General features: G+C 45.7%; 1 protein-coding gene across 1 annotated transcript in view; it reads right to left on the reverse strand.

Annotated features, from left to right (window-relative positions):
• The window catches only part of LOC107374193 (CUGBP Elav-like family member 1), a 126,310-nt gene that overhangs the window by 1,660 nt on the left and 97,192 nt on the right, over nucleotides 1–27,458 (reverse strand). Inside the window, exons 6-11 of the mRNA XM_054735788.2 lie at nucleotides 14,267–14,346; nucleotides 13,496–13,657; nucleotides 13,319–13,388; nucleotides 12,920–13,042; nucleotides 10,336–10,431; nucleotides 7,985–8,167 (exon numbers count right to left, since the gene is read on the reverse strand). Coding sequence (XP_054591763.2) covers nucleotides 7,985–8,167; nucleotides 10,336–10,431; nucleotides 12,920–13,042; nucleotides 13,319–13,388; nucleotides 13,496–13,657; nucleotides 14,267–14,346 — 714 coding nt within the window. The remainder of the gene's footprint in view (nucleotides 1–7,984; nucleotides 8,168–10,335; nucleotides 10,432–12,919; nucleotides 13,043–13,318; nucleotides 13,389–13,495; nucleotides 13,658–14,266; nucleotides 14,347–27,458) is intronic.

Here is a 27,458-nt window from a genome sequence, read left to right on the forward strand (position 1 = left end):
AGGCGGATAACAGCATTAGTGCAAATGACCTCAGGGCTTCCAACTCTCACAATCAGCATCAGGCACATGCATCTGACCCTCTTCACATGTCCTGGCACCACATTTACAATTTCTCCCTCTCAGGAATCCCCCCCACTCCCCACTCTCACAAACAGATGGAGGCGAAGATGCTCGTGAGCATGATGTAATAGCTGCTGGGCTCTAAACCAGATGCAGAATAAATGCCAGGGTCCCTTCTGCTCTTCCTAATTGTTGGGCCTGGTGTATTGCATCTTCCTCTTCACAATACTCCATAGATTTTCTATGGGGCTAGGATCAGGCGAGTTCGCTGTCCAATCAAGAACAGGGATACTGGTCCTTAAACCAGGTAGCGGTAGCTTTGGACCACTCAACAGCAGCCCAGTCCTTTGTGTCTTTAGCTCAAGCGAGATGCTTCTGATGCTGTCTCTTGTTCAACTTGAAACAAGGACTGCGACAGCTGAAACCATGTCTTCCATACGTCCGAGCGTGGTGGCTCGTCAAGCACTGACTCCAGCTGCAGTTCACTCTTTGTGAATCTCCCCCTCATTTATGAATGGGTTTTGTTTCACAATCCTCTCCAGGGTGTGGTTATGCCTGTTGCTTGTATGCCTTTTTCTACCACATCTTATCTTTCCCCGCACCATTCTATAGAGAGCCCAAGTCTCTTTTCTTTCTAGTCGGCTCATGGGTCCCCAGAAGACTGAAAAACTAAATGCAAGTTGACGGAGCTAAAAGAGCTATTTTCTAATCTGCTTTGCCGTACGCCCTGGATCATACATATGTTGTACTTCAATTCAAATAAAAAGTAGTGATGAGTGTTTCGATCGTGCCTGTCATGTACTCGTTCACAATTAGCATGATTATATCAGACATCGGTAATGTGACGTCATCACAGAATCTTCTTTCCCCCACCATAGCTGCTACTTACCACATGACCAGATTTATGGTGGTTTTTCCCCCTGAAGGAAGGATTTGAAGTTTGCTGAACTTACAGCCGTTTTCTGGTTTTCTCCATGTCTGGTTCGATGACGTCACCTATGCAATACGCATTTGTAGTTCTGGACTTATTTTCACACAAAACCTAAAATAACATTTCCCACTGTTCATAACTAAGCGTGCTCTTGGTATCAAAATGTGTCTTTAAAATTCACGGACATCCATGGCACAAAACAAGTGGAATTAGAAAATAGCGTATTTAGCCCCCGTTGACTTGCATTCTTTTTTTCGTTCTTCCGGGGACCCGTGGTCCAGAAGTAGTTGGGCTTAGGCTCCCTATTAATGTGCTTGGACACAGAGCTCTGTGAACAGCCCTCCTCATTAGTAATGACCGTTTGTGTGTCGCCCTCCTTGTGCACGGTGTCAGTGGTCATCTTTTGGACAACTGTCAAGTCAGCGGTCTTACCAGCAATTGTGTAGCCTACAGAACTAGCCTGAGAGGCCATTTGAAGGACACATATCATGAAAAATCTTTTATTTTAGCCCTTAAATACAGTGTGTTGTACATTTTAAATCTCTAGGTATGTTAAAAAAACAAGGACAGGGATAAATGTGATGTGTTTATACTGATAATCTAATTGGATGGATGGATATTTCACCACGGATGATGCGCAGTACCGTCCGCTGTAGTGAAATGCAAGATGATTTTTTTGCAATAATGTTGATCCAGTGTAGGATTATGAGTGTTAAATGACGTTATTAACTTAGTATGATGAGTGTCGCCGTTATGAAATATCTTGACTCATCTTAGCATGAGTAGCATCTGAGCACAGTGACCCCGCCAGCGGAAAAAACTAGTTGGACTTTTAAAAAAAAATTAATCGACTCCAGTGTAAAGTGAAATGTTTTTTATCACACTGTGTTAAAAATCCATTCACGTGAATTCTGGCAATGTTGGTAACTTGCTTTACTTCATGAGGAAAACAGGGACAGGGACAAATGTAATTTGTTTATATTGATAATCCAAATGGGTGGATGGATACTTCACCACGGACGGCACGCGGTACTGTCCGCTGTAGTGAAATGCAAGATAAATATTTACAATATTATTGCTCCAATTCATGATTATGTGTGTAAAAATGACGTTTTTTGTTTAGTACGAGCATCACCATTCAGCGAGATCTTGTCTCATCCCAGTGTGAGAGCAGCAACTGAACCTGGTGACACTGCAGCAACAAAAACTGGCAGGGATCCGGACTTTTCTTTAAATCAGCTTTGGTGTAAAGTGAAACGCTGTTTATAACATAATGTTATAAAGCCAGAGGGGTGAATTTTGCCAAAGTCTGCAACTTGTTTACATCAGAGAACAGCTGCAGAGAGAACTAACGTTTGTAAGCTAGTTAATAACACTTAACTTTTGCAAATACCCCTCTCAATGATCCCCACCTAGGTGCGCCACTTCTGATAACTGACCCGGGCTTAAACTAGTAGAAGGAATGCTAAAAATCGCAAAAAATACCAAAAACAATTTCAGGCTCTACTTTTCCCTTTGTTTAGTGTCATTCACTGTTAACATGATTCTGCCAACCAATATGGTAGACACACGGGATTAGGTGATGTTGGTGCAAAGGGTCATTACATGTCCTCTGTCCGCCTCTGCGCTGCTGCCATGCTGCAGACAGGGACAGGCTGCCTGTCCATCGAGGCCTTTGGCTCATGGAGGAGTCTTTGCCTGTCTGAATATGGCAGCAACGGACACAGCAGCAAAGTGGTAAGCTTCATTTATCTCAAAAATGTAGTCATGGGTAGATGAGGCCTCGTGAAGCGTTTCGCAACATTACCCAAACTATCGATTCTGTGTCAACACTGTATCACTGACTCCTGCTGGATCCTAGACATCATTGCAGGCAGACATAATGGAGAAGCTCTACTGACATTAAGTCCCGCTGTGCCGTTTACCCAATGCAGTGGTGCAAAAAGTGGGTATGCAGTGTGCGACGCATGGGGCGCCAGGCTGGAGGGGGCGCCAAAGCAATGATGCAAAAATGTTTTAGTCTGCATTTCCTGTGTTTAACTCATTTACTGCCATTGACGACTAAAGTCGTCATTTTAGATCCAACCGTTCACTGCCAATGACGACTAAAGTCGTCATTTGCATTTTTTTTACTGTTTGAGCATCGGAACGAGCCCCCGCGCTGAGAGAACAAACATCTCAGTCCTGAAGCCGATCTTCATCCGCATACGTCACAGATCACATGATCAGGAAGCAACACATCCATGTGTTTGGAGATCGTTTTGGGCCGTTCCTGTAAAAAAAGTGAGGCGCAAACCGGAAAAGCGTCTGCCGATCACAATTCGACAACGGATTATGAAAGAACGGATAACGCTCGAAACACGCGGCTTCTTCCTGATGTAAGAGGTAAGTCTTCTCTTTGTTTTGGTTGTTTTGGCATCGACATCATGCTAGCACGCAACGTTCTGTGACTCTTAAAAAAACAGTAAAAACGGTGAGAAATGCTGGCAGCGAAGGCCGTTAGTGATCAGGAAACCTCTGGCAGTGAATGAGTTAATAACTGCTGTGTTTTTGTCCATTTGTAAGTCTGCAAATTATATAATTAATGACAGAGAAGCATGTGTGATTAGGCACGCTTCAACGTCTTAACGGAGAAGTTCAACCGAACTCAGATCCCGCTAGCTGGATATCACTACCTGAGGTGCAGACATGTTTTAGACCGTTTGACTCTGAAGAACCGTGACCCAATTTGAACATCGAGGTGGATTCTGTTCATCTTAAGAACCAAAATCGGTACAGTTTGTTTACTTTTATATTTTATTTTTCATTTCTGTGTTCCACTGGGAGCTCTACACTGGTGAGTTCTCAGCTGGTCTTAGCTCCATCATGTGTCCCAATATAATTCAGTAATCTACAGATAAATAAAACAATGTGCTGCCAGTTTTACAGCTGCGTGTGTGTTGATATAACTCTAGTAAATATTTAACAGATAATTTACAGAATAAATCTTCCTGATGCTGGAGTAACGCCTTAGTTTGACTCGTTTGCACTAATCCAGGATGGCACGGAGGTTCTACCGGTCCCAGGAGGATCTATAGAGCTCCGGGAGATGACGACACTTATCCCGGCATGCAACAGTTCAAATTGAAACGGCGCCATCTTGGCAGGCAGAAGCCCACAGCTGGGCTATTTGTTATTGTCAGAAAACTCAATCAAACAGGAAATATGGTAGATTCTTGATGTGCCCCAGGATGCCAGAACAGACGTGGACAAGATTAGGGAAGAGCCTTCTACAGGATTCCCCAAAATCCGGAACGCCGCAAACGTTGGATCAACGCAATGAAACGCGCTAGCGACCGGGCTAAAACGAAGCTGTGGGATCCCGAGAGTAAAGGTTTTCGCTTATGCAGCGACCACTTCATATCAGATACTTAACCCTCTGGAGTCCATGGACGCGTATACTCGTCTTTTGAACAGGTCTGATTTGGGACGCTGTAGCAGCAAGACTCTGCCTCCCTGAGTTTCACTTTCACTTCAGCTTTAAAAAGGAGATTATAAACTACACCCCAGTTTTTAAATTTTGTTAATAGGCAACGTAAAAGCGGAGTTATACTAAACTAAAAAACAACCTATTTTTAGACAATCTGACAACTTGTCAAAACAGCAGTTTAGTAATCCGTGAGAGGGAATGTGCTTGTGAACATTAAAAAAACTCACAAAAACATGAGATCCTTTTGCTGTTGGTGGACGTTTCACATATTCAATTGATAAAAAGCATCATTATGTAACTGAGAGAGAGAGGAAGACTGCACGAGTAACGAGATATGCGCAAAAAGGAGCCGCTTGGCTGGGAAAGGAGTGGCGCGAACGGAGTAACAACAAACAATTAGACAGATATTGACGGTAAACTTCATAATTTGGAGCGACACGGACAGATATATTGTCGCTGCTGTTTAGTAGGCTTTTATTGGGCTTATATAAAGGGTGATGAGAAGGATAAATGTCCGCCAGGCAGTTCAGATAGTACGGCTGTTTTTTGAACTGGAAGCAGAGAATGTGGACGGAGACTCACAGCCGGAGTCTGAGGCAAATAGCGAGGATGTTGATGACGATGTGGCAGATCCATCCTTCCTCGTAAAAGAGTTGGGTCATGATGAGGTAGAGGATGAAGGCAAACACGCAGCTCCTCGGAGATCCAACAAGAGGAGTGGGCGGGGCGGCGCCACGCAGCTGTCAGATCTCGGCGTGAGACAGAGCCACTCCCCACTCCAAAATGCATGTCCATTATTGCCAAATTAATAAAATAAGTATAAATTCAGATAGTCCAGGTTGTCCTGAAAAAAAAGGACACCCCATAAGGCAATATTTATTGTTTTTATTAGAAAATACAAAAGAAAAACCTAAATGAGTCAAAAACGGTGATTTACACCCTGGACCCCAGAGGGCTAATTTTTTATTTTATTTGTTATTTGCTATATTTATTCATATTTTTTATAAATGTACAGTCTAGATTACCATTCTAAATGATAAAAAACATTCATCATAAATGTTTGTTGGTTTCACAGTAAAATAAACAACTTTTTTCCAATACGGATTTTATGTTTTTGAGTGATTTGAGGTCTAATATGCAACCCCTTTATGTCATAATATAAAAAATAAGTATAAATTCATAAAGTCCAGGTTGTGCTGAAAAGATTGATACCACATAAGGCAGTGGTTATGGTTTTTATTTTGGAAATACAAAGGAAAACTCTAAATTAGTCAAAAACAGCAAAATACACCCTGGACCCCCGAGGGTTAAACCAACGTTTCCTCAACTGTGTATGGTATTTATTTTAAATGCTTTTATTCTTAGTGGGCTTCCTAAACTTATTTTGGCGTGGCTTTTTCTGTCTTATTACTCATAGCAACAAGTAAACGTCACGTAAAACGTTGCCTCGTGATTTCTGCGTGCTGCCGTTTACGTGTTTTATAATCACAGCAATCAGATCACGCATAAAAAGCACTTTGGATTGCTATTATCAGTCTCACTGAGACAGATCTCAGACAGATCCTGAGACGCTCCTGCCTGACATATTTATTTTATTCACGGAAAAAAATCAAACTAGTGATTTATACCGACAACAAACCCTGATTGAGTTCATTTGTATCCCTCCAGGCTTTTATATGCTCTTAGCAATGCTCCGGAGTAGGACGAGGGAAAATTAATAAGGAAATTATAAATGTCAGGGTAACTCAAATCCGGTAAGAGGTCTGCTCCGACAGCTTCTGGCATTTTTAAAAAGTATCCCAGGGGAATGTAAGGGTCGGAAATGTTGAGTCTATTTAATTTCTGACTATATAAAACGATTTCTTCAGTTTTAAAGTGCGAAGTAAACGCTGATGGAGTAAAATCCAAGTCGATCCAGTTCGTTTTGTTTACCTTTTTTGCCTGCCAACATGGCATCTACTCTCAGAGAGCCACGTGATGTCCGGAGCTCTATTGTTGAAATATGGAGATAATCTTTTAGATCATATCTCTCTCTCTTTCTCTCTCTCTCTCTCTCTCTCTCTCTCTCTCTCTCTCTCTCTCTCTCTCTCTCTCTCTCTCTCTCTCTCTCTCTCTCTGTGTGTGTTTGTGTGTGTGTGTGTGTGTGTGTGTGTGTCGTAGCTTTCCCAAATGACTTGTTTTTCCTTACCGGAGCTAACACGGTTAGCAGTGTTGCTGCAGTCGTGCTAACGGGACTCTGGAGTCCAGAAGTACCGGTGTGGTTCCAGATGGATTTATAGATTATTATTTTAGATCAGACCTGTTATTTAAAAAAGAGTGTAGAACATGGACATATGGCTCAGACCTTTTGCTGCAGCTGCAAACGCAATTTTCCATTAACATATTAAGAGTACGGAAGTAAACAAAATACTGTCATTCACAATACTAGCAACAGCAGCTAGCTTGTTGTACGTGTTGGAGTGATGTGTGCGGAACACAGTTCTTCACTGTCTGGAGGAGAGGATTTGGATGTTCTGTAATGATTATGACAAAGGTCCTTAACATGAAAAACTGAACCCAGTTCCTATTTATCATCTCATCTCGTCTTCTTCCGCCTATCCGGGTCCGGGTCGCGGGGGCAGCATCCCAACTAGGGAGCTCCAGACCGTCCTCTCCCCGGCCACCTCCACCACCAGCTCCTCCGGCAGGACCCCAAGGCGTTCCTGGGCCAGTTCAGAGATATACTTTCTCCAACGTGTCCTGGGTCGACCAGGGGGCCTCCTGCTGGCAGGACATGCCTGAAAAACCTCCCTGGGGAGGCGTCCAGGAGGCATCCTAACAAGATGCCCAAACCACCTCAACTGACTCCTCTCGATATGGAGGAGCAGCGGCTCTACTCCGAGTCTCTCCCGAGTGTCCGAGCTCCTCACCCTATCTCTAAGGCTGAGCCCATTTCGGCCGTTTGTATCTGCAATCTTGTTCTTTTGGTCATTACCCAAAGCTCATGACCATTGGTGAGGACTGGGCGGTAGATTGACTGGTAAATTGAGAGCCTTCATATTTATATAGGTGGTTAAGTGTAGTTATACTGAATTGCTACAATTTTAATGCGGAGTCTGGCTCACACCTTTAATATTTGCAGCTCGCCTCTCGCTGTCCCTGGCGCTGACAATAGCTACCTATAGAAATGCAGAGCTCACTTTGCTTTACTCCCTTCTTTTCACTGCAGTTGTGGATCATAGTTAGCCATCCAGGTAAAAGTCTATGTCCTCTTAGAGTCTGTTTCTGTTTATCACTAAAACAGAAGAGATTAGTTTGCAGATTGTTTGAGTGATACTGGACCAATGCAGAAACTCCAATGGTCTTTTTCGTAGCTGTAAAGATTGTGGGCACAAAATTAAGATAAGTACTGAAGTACTTACTACTCGTTTTTTATACTATGAACGTTTTCTTGTTAACAGTGACTAAACATCATTAATCTGCACTTTGAAAAGTACCACGTCCCAACTGATTTTCTCTTCACTAACCCTTCTAACAGAACTCACCTTCCTTTTGGCTTCCAGCAGCTGATGAATTTTGCTGAGACAATAAGCACTGGTTGTACAGGTTGGGGAAGGCAGCAGCATACTGCTGCATACCTGAGTAGGCCTGGCTCAATGCCTCCATTGAATTAGCTGAGCCATTAGAAAGACCTCCAGCTGCAAGGCTGCTGTTCAGTCCTGCCATACCTGTGTTAATGACATGAAAACAAAGTTCCCTATTTGACAAAACAAGTTTTTGTTTAACACACCCTCATTAAAAAATACATAACAAAACATAAAAAGAGCAATGTTTTCTCTATGCATGAGTGGGTTATCTCCAAGTACTCCGGTTTCCTCTCACAGACCTAATGTTAGCTTTAATGGCTACCCCAAACTGTTCTTGGGTATGAATCAGAGTATGAATAGTTGTTTGGGTCTGTGTGTGTCTGTGATGGACTTGTCCAGGGTGTAACCCACCTTTTGTGTAGTGACCTCCTCGAGACGCTACTGAGAATGAAGTAGCACAGATGGATGGTAATATTAAAACAAACCCTTAATTAGGAGTGCTACAAAGTTCTCCACCACTGTTGCACAGCTGATCTCTACAGGCATCATTTAAAGTGCACAACATGGTGAAGTCTCACAGGCCCATAAAAGAGACAAGAATAGAATAGAATAGCCTTTATTGTCGTTGTATAGAGTACAGCAACACTGGAGTGCCACTCCTCTTGATGCAAAATGTATAATAATACAAATAATAATATTAATAATGCAGAAATAATATAAATGTACAGTATTGTGAATTAAGTATCTTCTTGTTCACCATCACAACCCCTGAGAAGGAGAGCACTCCTGATGATATCCTGACTTTAATTTCCCTCTGGGATTAATAACGTATCTTTGAATTTGAAAATGTCCTTCAATTCCCACAGTACTCTCCACAACTCCTCCTGCTGTTGAGGCTCTAAGCCCGGGGTAATCAATTAAAAACCAATTGGTCCAGTCCTTAAAATTTATTTCATAACGAGGTCCAAACCTCACGTGTACCACGTGTCTTGTCTCGGCAAGACATTTTAACAAGAGCAGATACCAATTATCAGTGTCATGTTGTGAGGGTGGAGATGGTGGACCAAGTGTGGTGGGGGGGTTCAGGAGGCAGAAGAGCAGGCATGGGTAAAGTAAAAATGGGTTTAATAACAAAGGGAGCGACAGGACAAAATGAGACATGCACATACAAACAATGATCCGACACAGGACATACGAGACGGGAGGTATAAATACACTGGGGAAAGTCAGGAACACATGGGCATGTTAACAAGGGCAGGTGAAACCAATAAACAACTAATCAGGGCAGGAGAGGAACACAGTCAGGAAGGCAGGGGCAGATCGTGACAATCAGTAGTCAGCCAATTCATCAATATCCAGGATCCTCCAGTCAATTCTTTGGATTTCAGGAAGTTGCTGAGCACTCGAACACGGTCGTGGATCAAAGTCCAGTTGTCACGTGAGGAGGGGACGTGAGTGCAACAATGCTCACCAATTTTTGCGCAGAGTCCTCCTTCGGTTACGAAAAGGGTGTCCAGGGCTAGTTGGTGTTGCATCAGCATGGTTCTCATTACTTGCTTTTAAGGATTGTCTGCCAGAAATTAGGTCATGTCAGAGAGGACAGTGGTGATGTTTTCCAGAGACCACCACACTTCATTCATACGTTGCATCAGACTTGCAGTCCCCAACTGGGGAAAGATGGTGTAGAGGACTCCTTTGGGGTCATCGTAGAGAGGGGTGCGGCTTTCGTCGTTGGAAAAGGCCATAACAGGCTTAAACTTTCTTTTCTTTTTCTTCAGCTCTGGTGTCCTCGTAAGAACGGTCCCTTCCTCTGTAACCACATATGAGGAGGGGTGCAGTCGAGCCAGACTGCAAATTCCACACCATCACAGTAAATATTAGTTAACTTGTCATGTTTTTAATTGTTTTGAAAATAAATTCTTACTTTTTATAAACCTGGCTCTTTCCTTGAATCAAAACAAAGTGTTCCACAATCCCTGTATAAACAAAAAATCCTAGAATCTTCTGATTAAACATCCAAAGACCAAGCAGGGTGATATTCTATATTTATATAGAGTATCACAGCTTATTGGTCATAAGTAAAGGTAATAAATAAAGCTTAAAAGCACTACATTTACCACTCTGCACTGGTCATGATTTGGCGCTAGACAAATAAACTGAATTGAATTGAATGACTCAGGCAATATAGGAGGAGGGCCCACTGGCATCCAGCAAGCCTAATGAACCACATTTTTGCCCCAAGAAAATAATATTGCTCTCATTAGTGCCACTGCAAAAGCAAATATAGATGAATCAGCACTTAGACCAACCTGAAGGAGCAAGGACAGCACAGCGTGCACTTGTGACCTCGCGCTGTAATGGGTCTTGATGTAGCCTTAGCCAATCAGACAGCTCAGATTTCCCACCTGTTTTTAGAATAGAGAGGAGGAGACACAGTAAAAACCAGGCATCTAAAGAGAGAGCCAGAGACAGGCTAATAACATGTCATTTCAGCATTTATACAAGGCATGTCCGCCATGTTTACAAGCAAAAACACATTCAGATCACTAATATATGCATTTCTTCTTGCTCCAGATGATACTACTTTATTTCTTATGGTGGGTTTTAGTGGGCTGGTGCATGTACAATACTTTTACATCATTACATATAATTAACCCTCAGACGTCACTTCATTTTACTCTTGTGGCCTTAGAGGACAAAAATGTTGTAAAAATTGTTATAAAATATTAATGCATTCATATTTTTCTTGCTTTTTCATAGATCTGTTAAAGGAGACAAATCATCATTTTAAATTCTTCCTTTTTCCATCAAAATCATTCAGTTGGGGTCTAAATACAGTGGAACTGCAGTTCTTTGATCTGATTTCCTCGTTATTGTTGCTCTACAGACCTCATCTACCCCTGTTCTGAGGAGGCTTGAGAACGAGCCGTTTTTGGGTACTGTCTCTTTAAATCTGGAGAAGGAGCTGCAAACTCCACCCCCTTCCACGGAGCAGACCACACACATTCCCAGTCGGACATTTTAGTAGTTCTATAGAGAAATCCTTATTTAGCGTAGCAGAAACGCCATATTAGCATTTATAATACGTGGGGAGAGTCGTCCATCAAGTTGTTTCAGGGCTGTTAACTCTCTCATGCATTTGTCTGTAGTTACACACACACACACACACACACACACACACACACACACACACACACACACACACACACACACACAAGGAATGCTGTTGATTATTTATTTTTATTCAAAATTGTTTTAGAAAATAAAACAACTCACTAAAACACCAATAAAATAATGTATTTTATTAAGATCTCTCTCTCTCTCTCTCTCTCTCTCTCTCTCTCTCTCTGTGTATATACTATATATATATATATATATATATATATATAATTTTATAAGTAGTCTTATTTTATATTGGTTCTTTTTAAAACCCAGGAAAGGTTTTTCTTTACCTTGCTGACAGTTTCATTCACGGCTGCGAACTTCCTCAGAGCTGACGCTGATGGTGGCGTCACTTCCTAATCCGTTTATCTCTGGGCAGCAGAGGGCGTTGTCGCCCTCTACTGCCCCCTCTCCGACGATGCAGTCCCATGCACGATCCAACGAGTAAACTCCATCGTCTCTGTTCATGGTCCCACATCCACGTCTCCTTATCTCGATTGCTTCTTGTTTTACAGAGGGATGACACTCATGAGACCCCTAAAAGTCTATTCAGCAGTTCTGGAGGAGGGTCTGTCATCCGTTTTTGTCCTGGCTGTGAAACACTGGACCAGGGGCCTCATTTATCAAGCTTGCTTACGCACAAAACGGGATTAGAAAACTGCGTAAGCAACTTTCCACGCAAACTTTGGGATTTATAAAAGAAAACTTAACAGAAAAATGTGTGCAACTTTAATTCAATTCAATTCAACAATACTTTTGTTTACTGTAAGGTGACTAAGGACCTGGCTTACTCACATTTTGGACATGGAGAGCATCTGCAGTGCTGCAGCTGAGAAGGATAATGTTATGAAATCCTGCAGCATTATCACTTGTACTGCTTTGTTTTCACACAGAACAAGCCCTTTCATTTCTCCAGGACGAGACGTGATCCAGAAACCCCTGAGAACATTTCTAGGTAGTCTCTGATTTATGAAGCGGAGTTTGCGTGCAGCTGTGCGTACTCCATGTTTGATAGATCACAAACCTACTTGGTGTAAGTCCATTTTTTTTGCTGAGCTTAAGTACGGTTTAGTAAGGATTCTACGCAATGTTTGATAAATGAGAACCCAGCTCAGTACCCATAGGAGGGTCCTCGAGGGTGTTTGGGGATTTGCCCAACCAATCGACACATGTTTTGTGGATTTCGAGAAGGAGTTTTACTGCATTCCTCGGGGTGTGTGTGTGTGTGTGTGTGTGTGGGGGGGGGGGGGGGGGGTTTCACCAATTTTGTTCATAACTTCAATGAGCTGACTTTCTAGGTGAAGCCAGGGTGTTAAAATTAATTTTCTCCACAGGGAGGCAGGACCCTTAAGGATAGGGTGAGAAGCTTGGTTATCCGGGAGTGGCTCAGAGTAGAGCCGCTGCTCTTCTCTGCTTAGGCTGCTGTCCTCGCGACCCAACTCCGGGTAAGCGGAGGAAAATAGACGGATGGATGGACTTACAGTGTTTTAATTAGAAATATCTGACCCAGACGCCAAAGGCCTGCTGTAATGGAAGAAGATTTGTGTAAATTTAAATGTGACTCCTCTCCACTAGTACTGACCGTCTATACTTACTGCTATGTTTGTTTTTGTAAATTTTGTTGTGTTTATAAATGACAGGCAACCACTATTAAAGCAGTGTTTGTCAGTATCGTCATTTTAAATGTCTTTTGGTTTTGTACGACATTTGTAGATGTCAGAAGTGTTTTACCTGAGCCTGTTAATGCACTGAGTGAACTAGTAGATGTCATCATGTTGCTGGAATTTGAAGAAGTTCCTTGTGCACCTGTTGCTGCCGCTGCTAGAGCAGCCAGATGTTGCACAGTGATAAGACCTGACAGAAACACACAATTAGGCTCAGGACACACGTTATATGTTAACATACATTTGACTGGAGTTAGCTGGCTCTGTAGACCTGAGGTCGGACCAAGAGCAAGGCACATCATTTAATGAAAACGACTGATCTACAGACGTCTAAATCAAAGTCACCAAGAATGTGACACCAAAACGCCGATGCAGTAGGTGGTCCAGTAAGCCAAAATGACATTTCAGCAACACACTCTAGTTGTTAGTAGACTGTTAGAGTTTGTCTTTGTGTGTGCTCCTGTACCTGAAACTGGGTGCAGACTGCTGAGTGCATTCCCTGTGAAGGTCGCCTGCTGTAGTAACTGCAAGTAAAGCTAAAGCCAGCAGCATGATAGTTTGATTAGATGACTTGTTGCATTTTTTTGGGTCAACTATTGCATTTTGTACAAATACATAAATTTGCTATGAAACACAAACTCACTGCTAGGCATTGTGGCCCTATGCTGTTGATGCCACACAAGCTTCCCCACATGGATGATGCACAAAGCTGCTGCATCTGCTGCTGGAGCTGCTGAGCCAGGCGTTTCTGCTCCTTGTCTTTCTGAGTGTCAGCAAACTTCACCACAATGGGAGATGAACAGCCCTGAAGCACACAAGACACTGTAAAAGCAACATTTTTAAAGGGGAAGTAAATACGTAGGCTACTTTGTTTCTGTAGCAGTAATCACTGATAATCGATCAAACAAGACCGGCCTGAGGATTATTGAGGAAAGAATACAGACGACTAAAAACAACTACTTGAAGGGATTTTAGGTCAAATAAAGTTTGAATCAGAAAGTCTTCACCCAGCTTCTCTAACAACAAACGCCAACAGATACTGACGGTGTGTTCAATGCACCTAGAAAAACAAGGACGTAGCAGATAAACTATGAAGTCATGGATGTAATCCTGTTTTTTTACTGACAAGTGACCTGCTTGGAAAAATACATTGTGCATCAGTTGTGTTTAAGCACACTGAAGCTACCGGTGCAGTTGCATCCCTAACACAATATACTCATTATAACGAGCTGGAATAATCAATGATGAGGAAAAAAAGCTTGAAGAACAGCCTCGTGTCCATCTGAAGTTAATCATCAATGAACTACATCAACTTCATCATGCTGCCATATTTAATCAGTGAAAACAATCTATTTAACCATTTTTCGATATTTAATATCATGTAAGATCACTATACGGTGAGTGTGCATGTCACCTCCATGGTCTGACTCTGATGCATGGACTTGATGGCTGACTGGGCCATCTGTCGAGCTGTGAATGTTACAAACGCACATCCTGAAATGAGAGAAACACAACCTTATATCAGCATTCTTCGGTCTTCAGTTCTATAGGGACTGGATTCAGACATGCTGATATACAAGTTATTATCACTGTTTTTACATCCAGTGCAAGAAAATTGTTTCATGAATAATAAAATCCTTAAAAAAATTTGCATATCCTGTAGTTTTCTTTTTTAAACAAAGAGCTCCAACATTTCATCTGAAGGGTGCCAGTCTAGCAGTTTGAGTTTGTCATAACTGCATGACTTTAATTTAATTTAACTTATGTTTTAGGAGGATAAATAAATGCTAAACATCTCGTTTCTGAGCGGGTACTCCTGCCATGCAACTAATAGAGAGTCCATAGGCAGCATACAAAAGGAAAGTGAAGGAAAATAATACTGCTGCAGCTCATCACAAATAAACACAAGCGTGCAAGTCTTTATAAGTCTACACATACACTCTCAGTATGTACATACATGCACACACATAGAATTTTAGTCCGCTGAAGCAAAGCAATTACAGGTCGGCAACACAAACTCATCGACAGAGTTTCTAAATAAACAAAACAATATGGTTGACCGTAAACTCATGCTAACTTGTTCCAGTCTTGTGGTGCTTTAAAAGAAATGGCACATCTCCTCATCTCCTTGGTAAACCACGTAATAACAAATGAAACTTGGTCAGTTAGAAATTAAATCAAATTAAAATGAAAATTGATATATTTGAAAATAAATAACAACCAAGGATGAGTGTTGGTAAAAGTTCTCTTCCCAATAAGAAAGTTTTGGCAAAATCACTGAAATGCAACTGATGTTTTCAGCTTCCAGAAACCGTGTACAATATGGAGCCGTGCGTCATCATGCCGTTAAATGAAGCCATGATTGTGGCTGAATGACAACAGTGGGCCTCAGCATCTTGTCATAGTGTCTCTGTACATTTAGAAGGCCCCCAATACAATGCACCTGTGTGCTTTGTCCATAGCATTCACCTGCCCATACCCTCACCCCACTGCCACCATGGGCCACAGCACTGATGTCAGCAAAGCGCTCACCCACACCATGCCACACACTCTGTCTACCAACAGAGCACCTCTCCAACATGCCAATCGCCATTGAATGTGATTGTTTCCCCACTCAAGTGGGTTACGACCATGAACTGCACTCAGGTCCAGATGAGTATTCAGATGAGTTTCCCTGTGAATGACAGTTTTTGCAGAAATTCTTTGGTGATACAAACCACAGCTGTCTAGGTGGATGGTCTCAGATGATCATGAAGGTGAACATGCGGAGGTCCTGGGCTGGTGTGGCTACACGTGGTCTGCAGTTGTGAGGCCGGTTGGGTGTCCAACATCTCCTGATATGTCCTACTGTCTTTAGCTCTTTTTAGAAGAACCACTTTGCCGGCAAATCAGCGTAATACTGCCATCTTTGTCTGTCTTATGAACGTGCTGTGGCAGCATGGTAATACAGGACTTTTGCTGTATTTGTGCGGCCACACTTGGTAGTAATACAGGTGCTGGCCAGTAAATTAGAATATCATCAAAAGGTTGAAAATATTTCAGTAATTCCATTCAAAACGTGAAACTTGTACATTATATTCATGCAATGCACACAGACCAATGTATTTCCAATGTTCATTACATTTAAATTAGATATTCATAAGTGACAACTAATGAAAACTCCAAATTTGGTATCTCAAAAAATTAGAATATTCTGAAAAGGCTGAATATAGAAGACACCTGCTGCCACTCTAATCAGCTGATTTACTCAAAACACCTGCAAAGGCCTTTAAAAGGTCCCTCAGTCTTGTTTTGAAGGCACCACAATCATGGGGAAGACTTCTGACTTAACAGCTGTCCAAAAGACAATCATTGACACCTTGCACAAGGAGGGCAAGACACAAAAGGTGATTGCTAAAGAAGCTGGCTGTTCGCAGAGCTCTGTGTCCAAGCACATTAACAGACAGGCGAAGGGACGGATAAAATGTGGTAGAAAAAAGTGTACAAGCTCTAGGGATAACCGCACCCTGCAGAGAATTGTGACGACAAACCCATTCAAAAATGTGGGGGAGATCCACAAAGAGTGGACTGCAGCTGGAGTCAGCGCTTCAAGAACCACCACGAGGAGACTCATGAAAGACATGGGATTCAGGTGTCGCATTCCGTGTGTCAAGTCACTCTTGAACAAGAAACAGCGCAAGAAGCGTCTCGCCTGGGCCAAGGACAAAAAGGACTGGACTGATGCTGAGTGGTCCAAAGTTATGTTTTCTGATGAAAGCAAGTTCTGCATTTCCTTTGGAAATCAAGGACCCAGAGTCTGGAGGAAGAGCGGAGAAGCACAGAATCCACGTTGCATGAGGTCCAGTGTAAAGTTTCCACCGTCAGTGATGGTGTGGGGTGCCATGTCATCTGCCGGTGTTGGCCCACTCTGTTTCCTGAGGTCCAGGGTCAATGCAGCCATCTACCAGGAAGTTTTAGAGCACTTCATGCTTCCTGCTGCTGACCAACTTTATGGGGATGCAGACTTCACCTTTCAACAGGACTTGGCACCTGCACACAGTGCCAAAACCACCAGCACCTGGTTCAAGGACCATGGTATCCCTGTCCTTGATTGGCCAGCAAACTCGCCTGACCTTAACCCCATAGAAAATCTATGGGGTATTGTGAAGCGGAGGATGCAATACGCTAGACCCAACAATGCAGAGGAGCTGAAGACGACTATCAGAGCAACCTGGGCTCTCATAACACCTGAGCAGTGCCACAGACTGATCGAGTCCATGCCACGCCGCATTACTGCAGTTATTGAGGCAAAAGGAGCCCCGACTAAGTATTGAGTGCTATACATGCACATTCTTTTCATGTTCATTCTTTTCAGTTGGCCAACATTAGAGAAACAAACATTTTTTCATTGGCCTTTAGAATATTCTAATTTTCTGAGATACCAGATTTGATGTTTTCATTGGTTGTCACCTATAAATATCAAAATTAAACGTAATAAACATCGGAAATACATTGGTCTGTGTGCATTGCATGAATATAATGTACAAGTTTCACGTTTTGAATGGAATTACTGAAATATTTTCAACCTTTTGATGATATTCTAATTTACTGGCCAGCACCTGTATTACTGCAACGCCGGACATGTGAATGCCTTGGTGCAACAGAGGGAGGTGTCATGATCACAGAAGAGGAAGAAACGATCTTTTATATAGAGCCCCTCAAGATAAAAATCCCGAAGAGCGTCACAAGAACAAAAAAAGAAGCAAAATAACCTAGGGATGCTTGATTTTTGCTTTTTTACCAATATCCGATATTGTCTAACTCATGATTTCCAACACCAATATAAACCGATACAAATACATGTGGAGCCCCCCAATGAAGAGAAAAAGAAAAAAAATCATTTAGGTGTCCAACATCACATATCTCCTATCATAAAAGCTTAATCTTTAATAATTATCCATGCAAAACTGCAACTACTTCAACCTAAGTCAGAAATAGAAAAAAAAGGTATTGTTTAATTTGTCTCCAACAGCAGATGAAGGAAACTCTCCTTGAGATAATCCTGAATGATGCACTGTGACACCTTCAGGCCAAACACAATTATTAAGTTCATGATGGGAAGAGGTTTGATAAAATTTTTTATAAATAATTAGGAGTGGGAATTGATAAAACTTCATCTAATTAATTAGAGGCTTTGCGATTAATTAATCCTCAATTATTTGCATTTTAATCATTCTGGTAAATGTGCACTCAAAGCAATTTTTAAAATGAAAAATAATGAGAGAATCACACATTAGACATGTATATTATTACTTTAAACTAAAGCTTGTTAATAAAAAAAATGCACTTTCATTATTCAAATGTGACTGTGTGAAATTAAACAAGACCCAAATATGGTAAAATAATCTCTTTCTCATCGCATAAGAAAAAAAACAGAAAACAAATGTGTTCAGGAGTTAGAAGAAATCATTAAGTCTTTAGAGGCATCCACAGAAGAAGAGTTAATGAGCAAATTACGTAAAGCTAAATTAGAACTTCATGGAATTATCGACAGAAAGAAACATTTTTTAGCACAAAGACTATGAATAGAAAACTGTGAACATAGTAATAAATCAGGTAAATTTTTAGTTAGCCAATTAAAAATAAGTAAAGAGAAAACTACCATATCTGCTGTTAAAGGGGCATTATGGAAGTTTGACAGCAAAAACATGTATAGAAATAATAAATTTCTTCTTCATACGTTCTCCTGCAATGCCCTGGTCCTGTAGAATGAGCCCTGGCATTTTTACTGTGATTGCCTGTTTTTCTGTAAAATCACAGAAAAAGAGAGATGCTCGGGTCGAGCAGGCTGCTTCATGCGCATTCACGCTCAGGCATAGCCCGTAGCGTTTGCTATCCGTAGCTTTAGCAGCAGAGAGAGAGTGCCAACTCGGCGACTTTGTCGCTGTTCCTAACGCCTTGTGACAAAGCTAGCTACATTTCTGAGGACCCTTAGCTACTTTCTGTAGACCTTTCTTCCAGACATTTCCTGCAAATTAGCAACAAAATATCCATTTTCGCTCCGAACCGTTCTTTGGTTTGACGTTGTTTCAGGTGTTATTAAGGATATAAAAGTTACAGATACTGTGAATGTTATGGTGTGTAGCTCACCTTGTAAGATGTCTGACTCTCATGCAGAAGACCTGGGTTTGATTCTGAGTGGGAACATAGTTCATTTAGAGTTTCTTTTTTACATCAATGGTATATTTTTTTACAGTATGATGCCCAAATTTTTATTTGAGACTCGCCGAACGGCATTGAATTCACAGATAAAAAAGATGTGGGTTCAACTTTCATTTTGGAACAATTTTTCAAGCAAGGGAATGGAATGATCTGAGCATGCAGGAGCACTGACCCATCATAAACCTTTGTCGGCAGTGCTGAAGAGAAAGGTACAGCACCGAATTATTTACTTAATAAGCTGCGCGTTTGTGACGACCTCTGCCCTGGTAAGCCTAATGCAGCTGACGTACTCTCCTGGAGTCCTGAGAACCGCCACAAGAGGACAGAAGAGAGACTGATGGACAGCTGACTCCAATCACATCATCATCAACACCTGGATCCTATATTAAGCTTCCAATTTTCATCAGGCAGGGGAGACACAGTAACAGAGAGGTTAGAGCGTTAAAGCTTGTACTCTGTCGTTTGAGCACTGTGATCTCCCCTCCTTGTTAAGCCACCGGGTCCTTTTAACACCCTGTGTAAAGTAGGTCACTCCAGTCCTCATATTTTTGGTGGCCCCTTTTAATGGGACTTGTTGAGGTTCTCCCTGGTTCACACCTGCAAGAACTTGTTAAATTGGTTACGGTGGCTGGCACACTCCCTATTTATAGCAAGGGGGATTTTCTTTAGGTTAATTTCTGATGTCTTGTTATAAAACTGTAAACCCCGTGTGTGTCACAAGCGTGCCTGGCGAGTGGAGCGGAGGTAGGATCCAAACGCGGGGAGGAAGAAGGCGAACAGGTAAGTCCGTTTGACATGAGTTTATTGGAGACATGCTGGACACTGAAACAATGACACGACATGGAACACAGAACAGAAGGGGTTTAAATACACGAGGAGCGGGAGCTATGGTGACTGGGAAACAAGAGGCAGGTGGGAGCAATTAACGGAGACACAGACTACAACCTAGGAGAAGACAGGACAGGGTGTGACAGTACACCCCCCCCCCCCCCCCAAAGGGCGGATCCCAGACGCACACAGGAACCAGGAGCAGGGGGGGAGGAGGGGGACCCGGAGGGAGGGCCCAGAGGACGATGGAGAGGTGGCAGGGATCAACAGAGTCTGGGGGCCTGCGGCAGAGGAGGAGGCGACGGGCCCTTGGAGGCCGGCGCCTGCGGCAGATGAGGAGGCGACGGGCCCTTGGAGGCCGGCGCCTGCGACAGATGAGGAGGCGACGGGCCCTTGGAGGCCGGCGCCTGCGGCAGATGAGGAGGCGACGGGCCCTTGGAGGCCGGCGCCTGCGACACATGAGGAGGCGACGGGCCCTTGGAGGCCGGCGCCTGCGGCAGATGAGGAGGCGATGGGCCCTTGGAGGCCGGCGCCTGAGGCAGATGAGGAGGCGACGGGCCCTGGGAGGCCAGCGCCTACGACAGAGGAGCTCTGCAGGCTGGGCCGGTGACGAAGTCTCTGCAGGCTGGGCCGGTGACAATGTCTCTGCAGGCCGGGCCGGTGAAAACGTCTCTGCAGGCCGGGCCGGTGACAACGTCTCTGCAGGCTGGGCCGGAGCAACCTTCAGAACCACCATCGGAACCGGAGACGGTGGAGACGTTGGACTGGAAGGAGCGTCGACACCTGGAGTGAAGAGAGCGTCGACCTCTGGAGTGCAGAGAGCATCCTCAGACGAGGCGACATCAGAGGAGGCAACGTCATCAGACGAGCCGACTTCAGAGGAGGCGTCGACTTCAGAGGAGGCGACATCAGACGAGGCGACATCAGAGGAGGCGACATCAGACGAACCGACTTCAGAGGAGGTAACATTAGACGAGACGACTTCAGAGAAGGCGACATCAGATGAGCCGACTTCAGAGGAGGTGACATCAGACGAGCCGACTTCAGAGGAGGTGACATCAGACGAGCCGACTTCAGAGGAGGCGTCACCAGACGAGCCGACTTCAGAGGACGTGTCATCGGATGAGCCGACTTCAGAGGAGGCATCATCAGACGAGCCGACTTCAGAGGAGGCATCATCAGACGAGCCGACTTCAGAGGAGGCGAGTCAGACGAGCCGACTTCAGACGAGGCGACATCAGACGAGCCGACTTCAGACGAGGCGACATCAGACGAGCCGACTTCAGACGAGGCGACATCAGACGAGCCGACTTCAGAGCAGGCGACATCAGAAGAGCCGACTTCAGCCACGTTGACTTGGGAGCCGACTTCAGCCACGTCGACTTGGGAGCCGACTTCAGACACGTCGACTTGGGAGACGACTTCAGACACGTCGACTTGGGAGACGACTTCAGACACGTCGACTTGGGAGATGACTTCAGAGGAGACGACTTCGGACACGTCGACTTCAGAACAGGAAAGGGCGTCGACTTCAGAACAGGAAGGGGCGTCGACTTCAGAACAGGAAGGGGCGTCGACTTCAGAAATGGAAGGGGAGTCGACTTCAGAACGGGAAGGGGCGTCGACTTCAGAACAGGAAGGGGCGTCGACCTCAGAACAGGAAGGGGCGTCGACCTCAGAACCGGACCGGGCGTCGACCACCATCGACTTCTGGTCCGGGGGCGTCGGCTTCGGGTCCGGGGGCGTCGACTTCTGGTCCGGGGGAGTCGGCTTCTGGTCCCTCGACTTCTGGACCGCCGACTTTTGGACCGGATCCAGTACCGTCTGCTTCCGGGCCGGTACCCTCTGCCTCTGGGCCCGCTCCGTCGGCTTATGGGCCGGTACCGTCTGCTTCTGGACCCGATCCGTCAGCTTCTGGGCCTGTGGCAGAGCTGCTGCTGGGAGAGCTGGGAACGATGAGGACAGGAGGGAGGTCAGATCGTCCAGCTGTAGCTCCCTGAGGCTGAGCGTCTGACGGAGCTTGACCAGCTCAGCCCGCTGACCGGCGACCTCCGCTGGATGAACCCCGGGCTCGCTCCTCTGGCCCTGAGACGAGGAGGATAGAGCGTTCAGGTGAGACTCCTGGATGCGCTGGCGGAACCAGCCAAGCTCTGCCTGGAGCTCTACCAGCCGGGCTGCGATTGCTGCTCCTCCCCCTGCAGACGACGGAGGCGCCGGTTCGGCAGGAGACGGGACTGGTGGTCTGGCCGGGGGCGTGTCCGAACAGCCGCGCCGGGCAGGGGCAGAAGCGAGCTCACAGCTCCGTCTGGAGACCCCGGATGTTGGTGGAGTCCGGCGTCTTTCCCCGTGGACTGACTCCGGGGGAGCAGATGGCCAGCCTCGTGCCCTCATAGCTGGAGCGATCGATCCTGGAGCGTCTCCTGGTCCACACTCCCATTCGGTTCCGGGAGGGCGGCGAGGATAGCCGAGGGTGCAGGTCGGTGCCGGCGGCGGCGGCGAGGCGGATCTGGAGCAGAAGGAGATGAAGAAGCTGGCCGGTGGTCGGACGTGAGCCACTGGAGAAGGCAACTCCACGGGAGAATCTCCCCGCTGGATCCATTACTGGGTCGTGTCATTCTGTCACGAGCGTGCCTGGCGAGTGGAGCGGAGGTAGGATCCAAACGCTGGGAGGAAGAAGGCGAACAGGTAAGTCCGTTTGACATGAGTTCATTGGAGACACGCTGGACACTGAAACAATGACACGACATGGAACACAGAACAGAAGGGGTTTAAATACACGAGGGGCGGGAGCTATGGTGACTGGGAAACAAGAGACAGGTGGGAGCAATGAACGGAGACACAGACTACAACCTAGGAGAAGACAGGACAGGGTGTGGCAGTGTGTTAATAAACCTTTTACTTAACCATTGTTGGAAAACACTCCTCTCCCGACACTCAGTTGCTTCTCCTCATTTACCTTAAAGACTTCCTTAATTCAAATATACTGTGTTCACCCCCTTACCTACTCCTAGAAGGAAAGAGGGGATGTAACAGCGTTCTCTTGTCCTCTGTCCTCTGGGCCACACACACACACACAGACACACAGACACACACACACACACGGGACTGTCTCAGCTGTTATTTTCGTTACGGAGTGTGTACGTACAGCATGAGGGCCTCATGCACGAGCCTACTATTGGAGCTGCCGTTATACTTTTGGCCTGAGGGGGCAATTGCAAGCATAAAAATTCAAAAGTCTGTAAAGTCCCTTTAAAGACTCAACCGGGAATATAGTTTATGGCCCTGAAAGCATAAATAACACTTTCCGAGACTTTTACCAAACGTTGTACTCACCACAGATAAAACCATCAGATAACGAGATCAATGAGTTCCTTGAGAGGACAACACTTCCTAAATTATCAGACAGCCAAGCTAAAGTCCTGGACTCGCCACTAACATCAGCTGACTGTCGGGCGTGCTGGTGAGTGAAGCGGAGGTGAGGATCCGATTGCAGGGGAGGAAGCAGGCAGGCAGGCAGACAGGAACATTTAAAACGAGGATTTTAATGAGGAACACGCAGGACAATGAAACAATGAACCAACAAGAGACAGAACTAAAGGGGTTTAAATACATGAGGGCTAGGAGCTTGGGTGATTGGAAAACGAGAGGCAGGTGGGAGCAATTAACAGAGACACATGACTGAACAGAATGGGGAGACCAGACAGGGTGTGACAGTACCCCCCCCCCCCCCCAAAAGGGCGGATCCCAGACACCCACAGGAACACAGAGCAGGGCGGGAGGAGGGGGACCAGGAAGGAGGGCCAAGAGGAACCGAGGGACCGGTGGAGAGGAGGCAGGGACCAGTAGAGTCCGGAGACCTGCGTCTGGGGCAGAGGAGACGACGACGGGTTCTTGAGGGCCTGCGTCTGGGGCAGAGGAGGAGACGACGACGGGCTCTGGGAGGCTGTGACCGGAGGCAGAGATGCTAGAGGAGACGTCCTTGACTTCTGGACTGGAGACGGCGGCGTCAACCTCTGGACTGGAGACGGCGGCGTCGACCTCTCGACAGGAGGTGACGGTAGGGCTGCTGCTATCGAATATTTTTGTAATCGAGTACCCTATTGAATCTTTTATCGATTAATCGAGTACTCTAATAAATTACTCTTTTGCGTTTTTAAACCATTATATCAAATAGCATGTTATAAAATATGAAAGACCTCTTGAAATGAGAAGCAATTGCCAGTTATTCTTCAAGTTTTATTCAAAATTAGTTTTCAAAACTTCAGCACTTCAACTTTACTTCACAGTAAACAAATGTGAGTGGCTGCGGCCCAAATAGCACCAGAACCGCTCATGGCGCATGCGCAAACATGGCTCGCCAGCTTTTTCCCTATTAACACACGTCCGTTTTAATTTCTACACTTTTTTTTGTCTCACACTAACAAGGATTGTCGAAAGCATGTTTGCCATGGTTATGTCAAATTACACTGATCACAAAACATTTATTTACTTTCTTTCATTTTCCTCCGCCACTCATAAATACCTGTGTCCTCCTGCAGCAATCCTGAGGGACAACGGACATCAATAACAACACAGTAAAAAGTCGACTTGTTGTAAAAACTGCTATTTTTAGCACATTTTAAGTCCGACGTGTTGCTACCAGACGTACGGTGTAAGCTGAAACTGAGTGCTACAAATGAAGAAGTCGCACAGTGTCCGCAGAATATATATAAATACAGGCTAAAATGCATTATCTTGTAGAGGCTCCGAGTCCGCCTGCAGAAGTGACATTAACACGTGGATGTTTCCTGGTCAGGTTGCATCATCGATGAATATGGTGTGGTAGGCTAAATCCATTTTACAGCATTTACACTGGAGTACGTTTTCCACCTTACAACGTGAAAAATGGTCCCACACCTTTGACATTTTGTGTAGTTTTCGCACTCCCCCGGGGACACATTGTCCGCCATGGCTTAAAAGAAAGTTAAGTTGCGTTCGCTACTCACATGTTGATTCAGTGCAGTGTATATGTGCGTCCGGGGGAATCGTTTCAGCCCTAGGCTGCGGCGTCGACCTCTTGACTGGCAGCGGCAGCGGCGTTGACCTCTGGACTGGAAGCGGCATCGACCTCTGGACTGGAGGCGTCGTCGTCGACCACTGGACTGGAGGAGGAGACGTCGATCACTGGGCTGGAGGAGGAGACGTCGGCCTCTGTGCTGGAGGGGGAGACGTCGAACTGGAGGGGACGTCGACCTCTGGAGTGGAGGGGGCGTCGACCTCTGGAGTGGAGGGGGCGTCGACCTCTGGAGTGGAGGGGGCGTCAACCTCTGGAGTGGAGGAGGCGTCGACCTCTGGAGTGGAGGAGGCCTGGACTTCAGGGCACGAGGAGGCGTCGACTTCAGGACATGAGGAGGCGTCGACTTCAGGACACGAGGAGGCGTCGACTTCAGGGCCGTAGGCATCAAACTCAGGGTTGGAAGAGGCGTCAACCTCAGGGTTGGAAGAGGCGTCAACCTCAGGGTTGGAAGAGGCGTCGACCTCAGGGCTGGAAGAGGCGTCGACCTCAGGGCTGGAAGAGGCGTCGACCTCAGGGCTGGAAGAGGCGTCGACCTCAGGGCTGGAAGAGGGGTCGACTTCTGGTCCGGAGGCGTCGATTTCTGGTCCGGGGGCGTCGACTTATGGTCTGGGGGCGTCGACTTCTGGTCCGCCGACTTCTGGACCGCCGACTTCTGGATCGTCGACTTCTGGACCGTCGACTTCTGGACCGTCGACTTCTGGACCATCGACTTCTGGGTGCTGACTGAACTGGTGACGCCGGTAACTGGGAAAGCAGGGAAGAGAGATTGTCCAGCTGGAGCTCCTGGAGACTGAGGCTCTGATGGAGTTGGGCCAGCTCAGCTCGGAGACCGGCGAGCTCTGCTGGGTGGACTGCGGGCTCGATCCTTTGGCCTAGAGACAAGGGAGCTTCTGACTAGACCAAAACCTTCTCCTGGTGATTCGGGGAGGATAGGGTGTCCAGCTGGAACTCCTGGAGGCTGACGAGCTGACGGATCTGGCCAAGCTCCGCTTGGAGGCCGGCAAGCTCTGTCTCTGGGCTGTAGGCGTGGTCCCTCCACCTGCAGATGACGGAGGCGCTGACCGGACCGGAGACGGGACCGCTGATCCGACTGGGGACGGGTCCAAGCTGGCGCGCCGAGCCGGGGCAGCGGCGAGCTCGCTGCTCCGTCCTGGGACAAGGGGTGACGGTGGAGCCCGGCATCCTTCCCAACGCCGTGGGCCAACTCCGGGGAGCACACAGCCAGTCTGGTGCCCACGTAGCAGGAGCGGTCTAGCTGCATCTCCCAGTCTAACCTCTCATCTGGCTCCGGGAGGGTGGAGGGTACCGCCATGGCTTGGGTTCGGCGGCGGCAGCTGCGGCGAGACGACGCCGGAGGAGGAGAAGCCGGCCGGTGATCCGAGGTTAAGAACTGGAGCAACTACTCCCAAGGGAGAAACTCCCCGCTGGATCCGGGTCGGTTCATTCTGTCAGGCGTGCTGGTGAGTGATGCGGAGGTGAGGATCCGATTGCAGGGGAGGAAGCAGGCAGGCAGGCAGACAGGAACATTTAAAACGAGGATTTTAATGAGGAACACGCAGGACAATGAAACAATGAACCGACAAGAGACACATAACTGAAGGGGTTTAAATACATGAGGGCTGGGAGCTTGGGTGATTGGAAAATGAGAGGCAGGTGGGAGCAATTAACAGAGACACATGACTAAACAGAATGGGGAGACCAGACAGGGTGTGACACTGAGCTCCAGGAAGCCCTTAAAACCATGACTAATAGGAAAGCTCCAGGTCCAGACGGCTTCCAGCAGAGTTCTACAAAGAATTCTGGATCATTCTGGCTCCGACATTCTTCAGAATGGTGAGGGAAATCAAAGAGAGCAGCAGATTACAGCCAAACATAAATTCAGCCAATATTAGTCTTTTGTTAAAACCAGGCAAAGACCCTGCATTTCCTACCAGCTGTCGCCCAATTTCCCTTATTAATGTTGATCTCAAAATAATTTGTAAAGCCCTGGCAAAAAGATTAGAGAAGGTAACCCCCTTCATAATACACCCTGACCAAACTGGTTTCATTAAGGGTAGACAGTCATCCACTTATTCACGTAGATTACTTAATTCTTACATTAGAAACATAGAAACTAGTATATTATCTCTAGATACAGAAAAGGCATTTGATAGATTTAACTGGAAGTTCTTATTTGCAACTTTACATAAATTTGGTTTTGGGAACGTCTTCAAAAATTGGCTACAAACATTATACAGTTCACCAACAGCACGTGTCAGGACAAACGACCAAATATCAGCTAGCTTCTGTCTTCAGAGGGGGACCAGGCAGGGATGCCCACTCTCCCCCTCACTGTTTCCTATCTTTATCAAACCACTAGCAGCAGCAATTAGGCAAACAACAGGTATTGAAGGGATAAAGTGTAAGAAAATAGAACATAAGATCAATCTTTATGCAGATGATGTTTTACTCTTTCTCCAGAATTCTCAATCCTCTCTCTCCCATTCAATAGAACTGATAAACTCTTTCAAAAGTTTCAGAT

Source organism: Nothobranchius furzeri, chromosome 9 (assembly GCF_043380555.1).
Source record: "Nothobranchius furzeri strain GRZ-AD chromosome 9, NfurGRZ-RIMD1, whole genome shotgun sequence".
Lineage (NCBI taxonomy): Eukaryota > Metazoa > Chordata > Actinopteri > Cyprinodontiformes > Nothobranchiidae > Nothobranchius > Nothobranchius furzeri.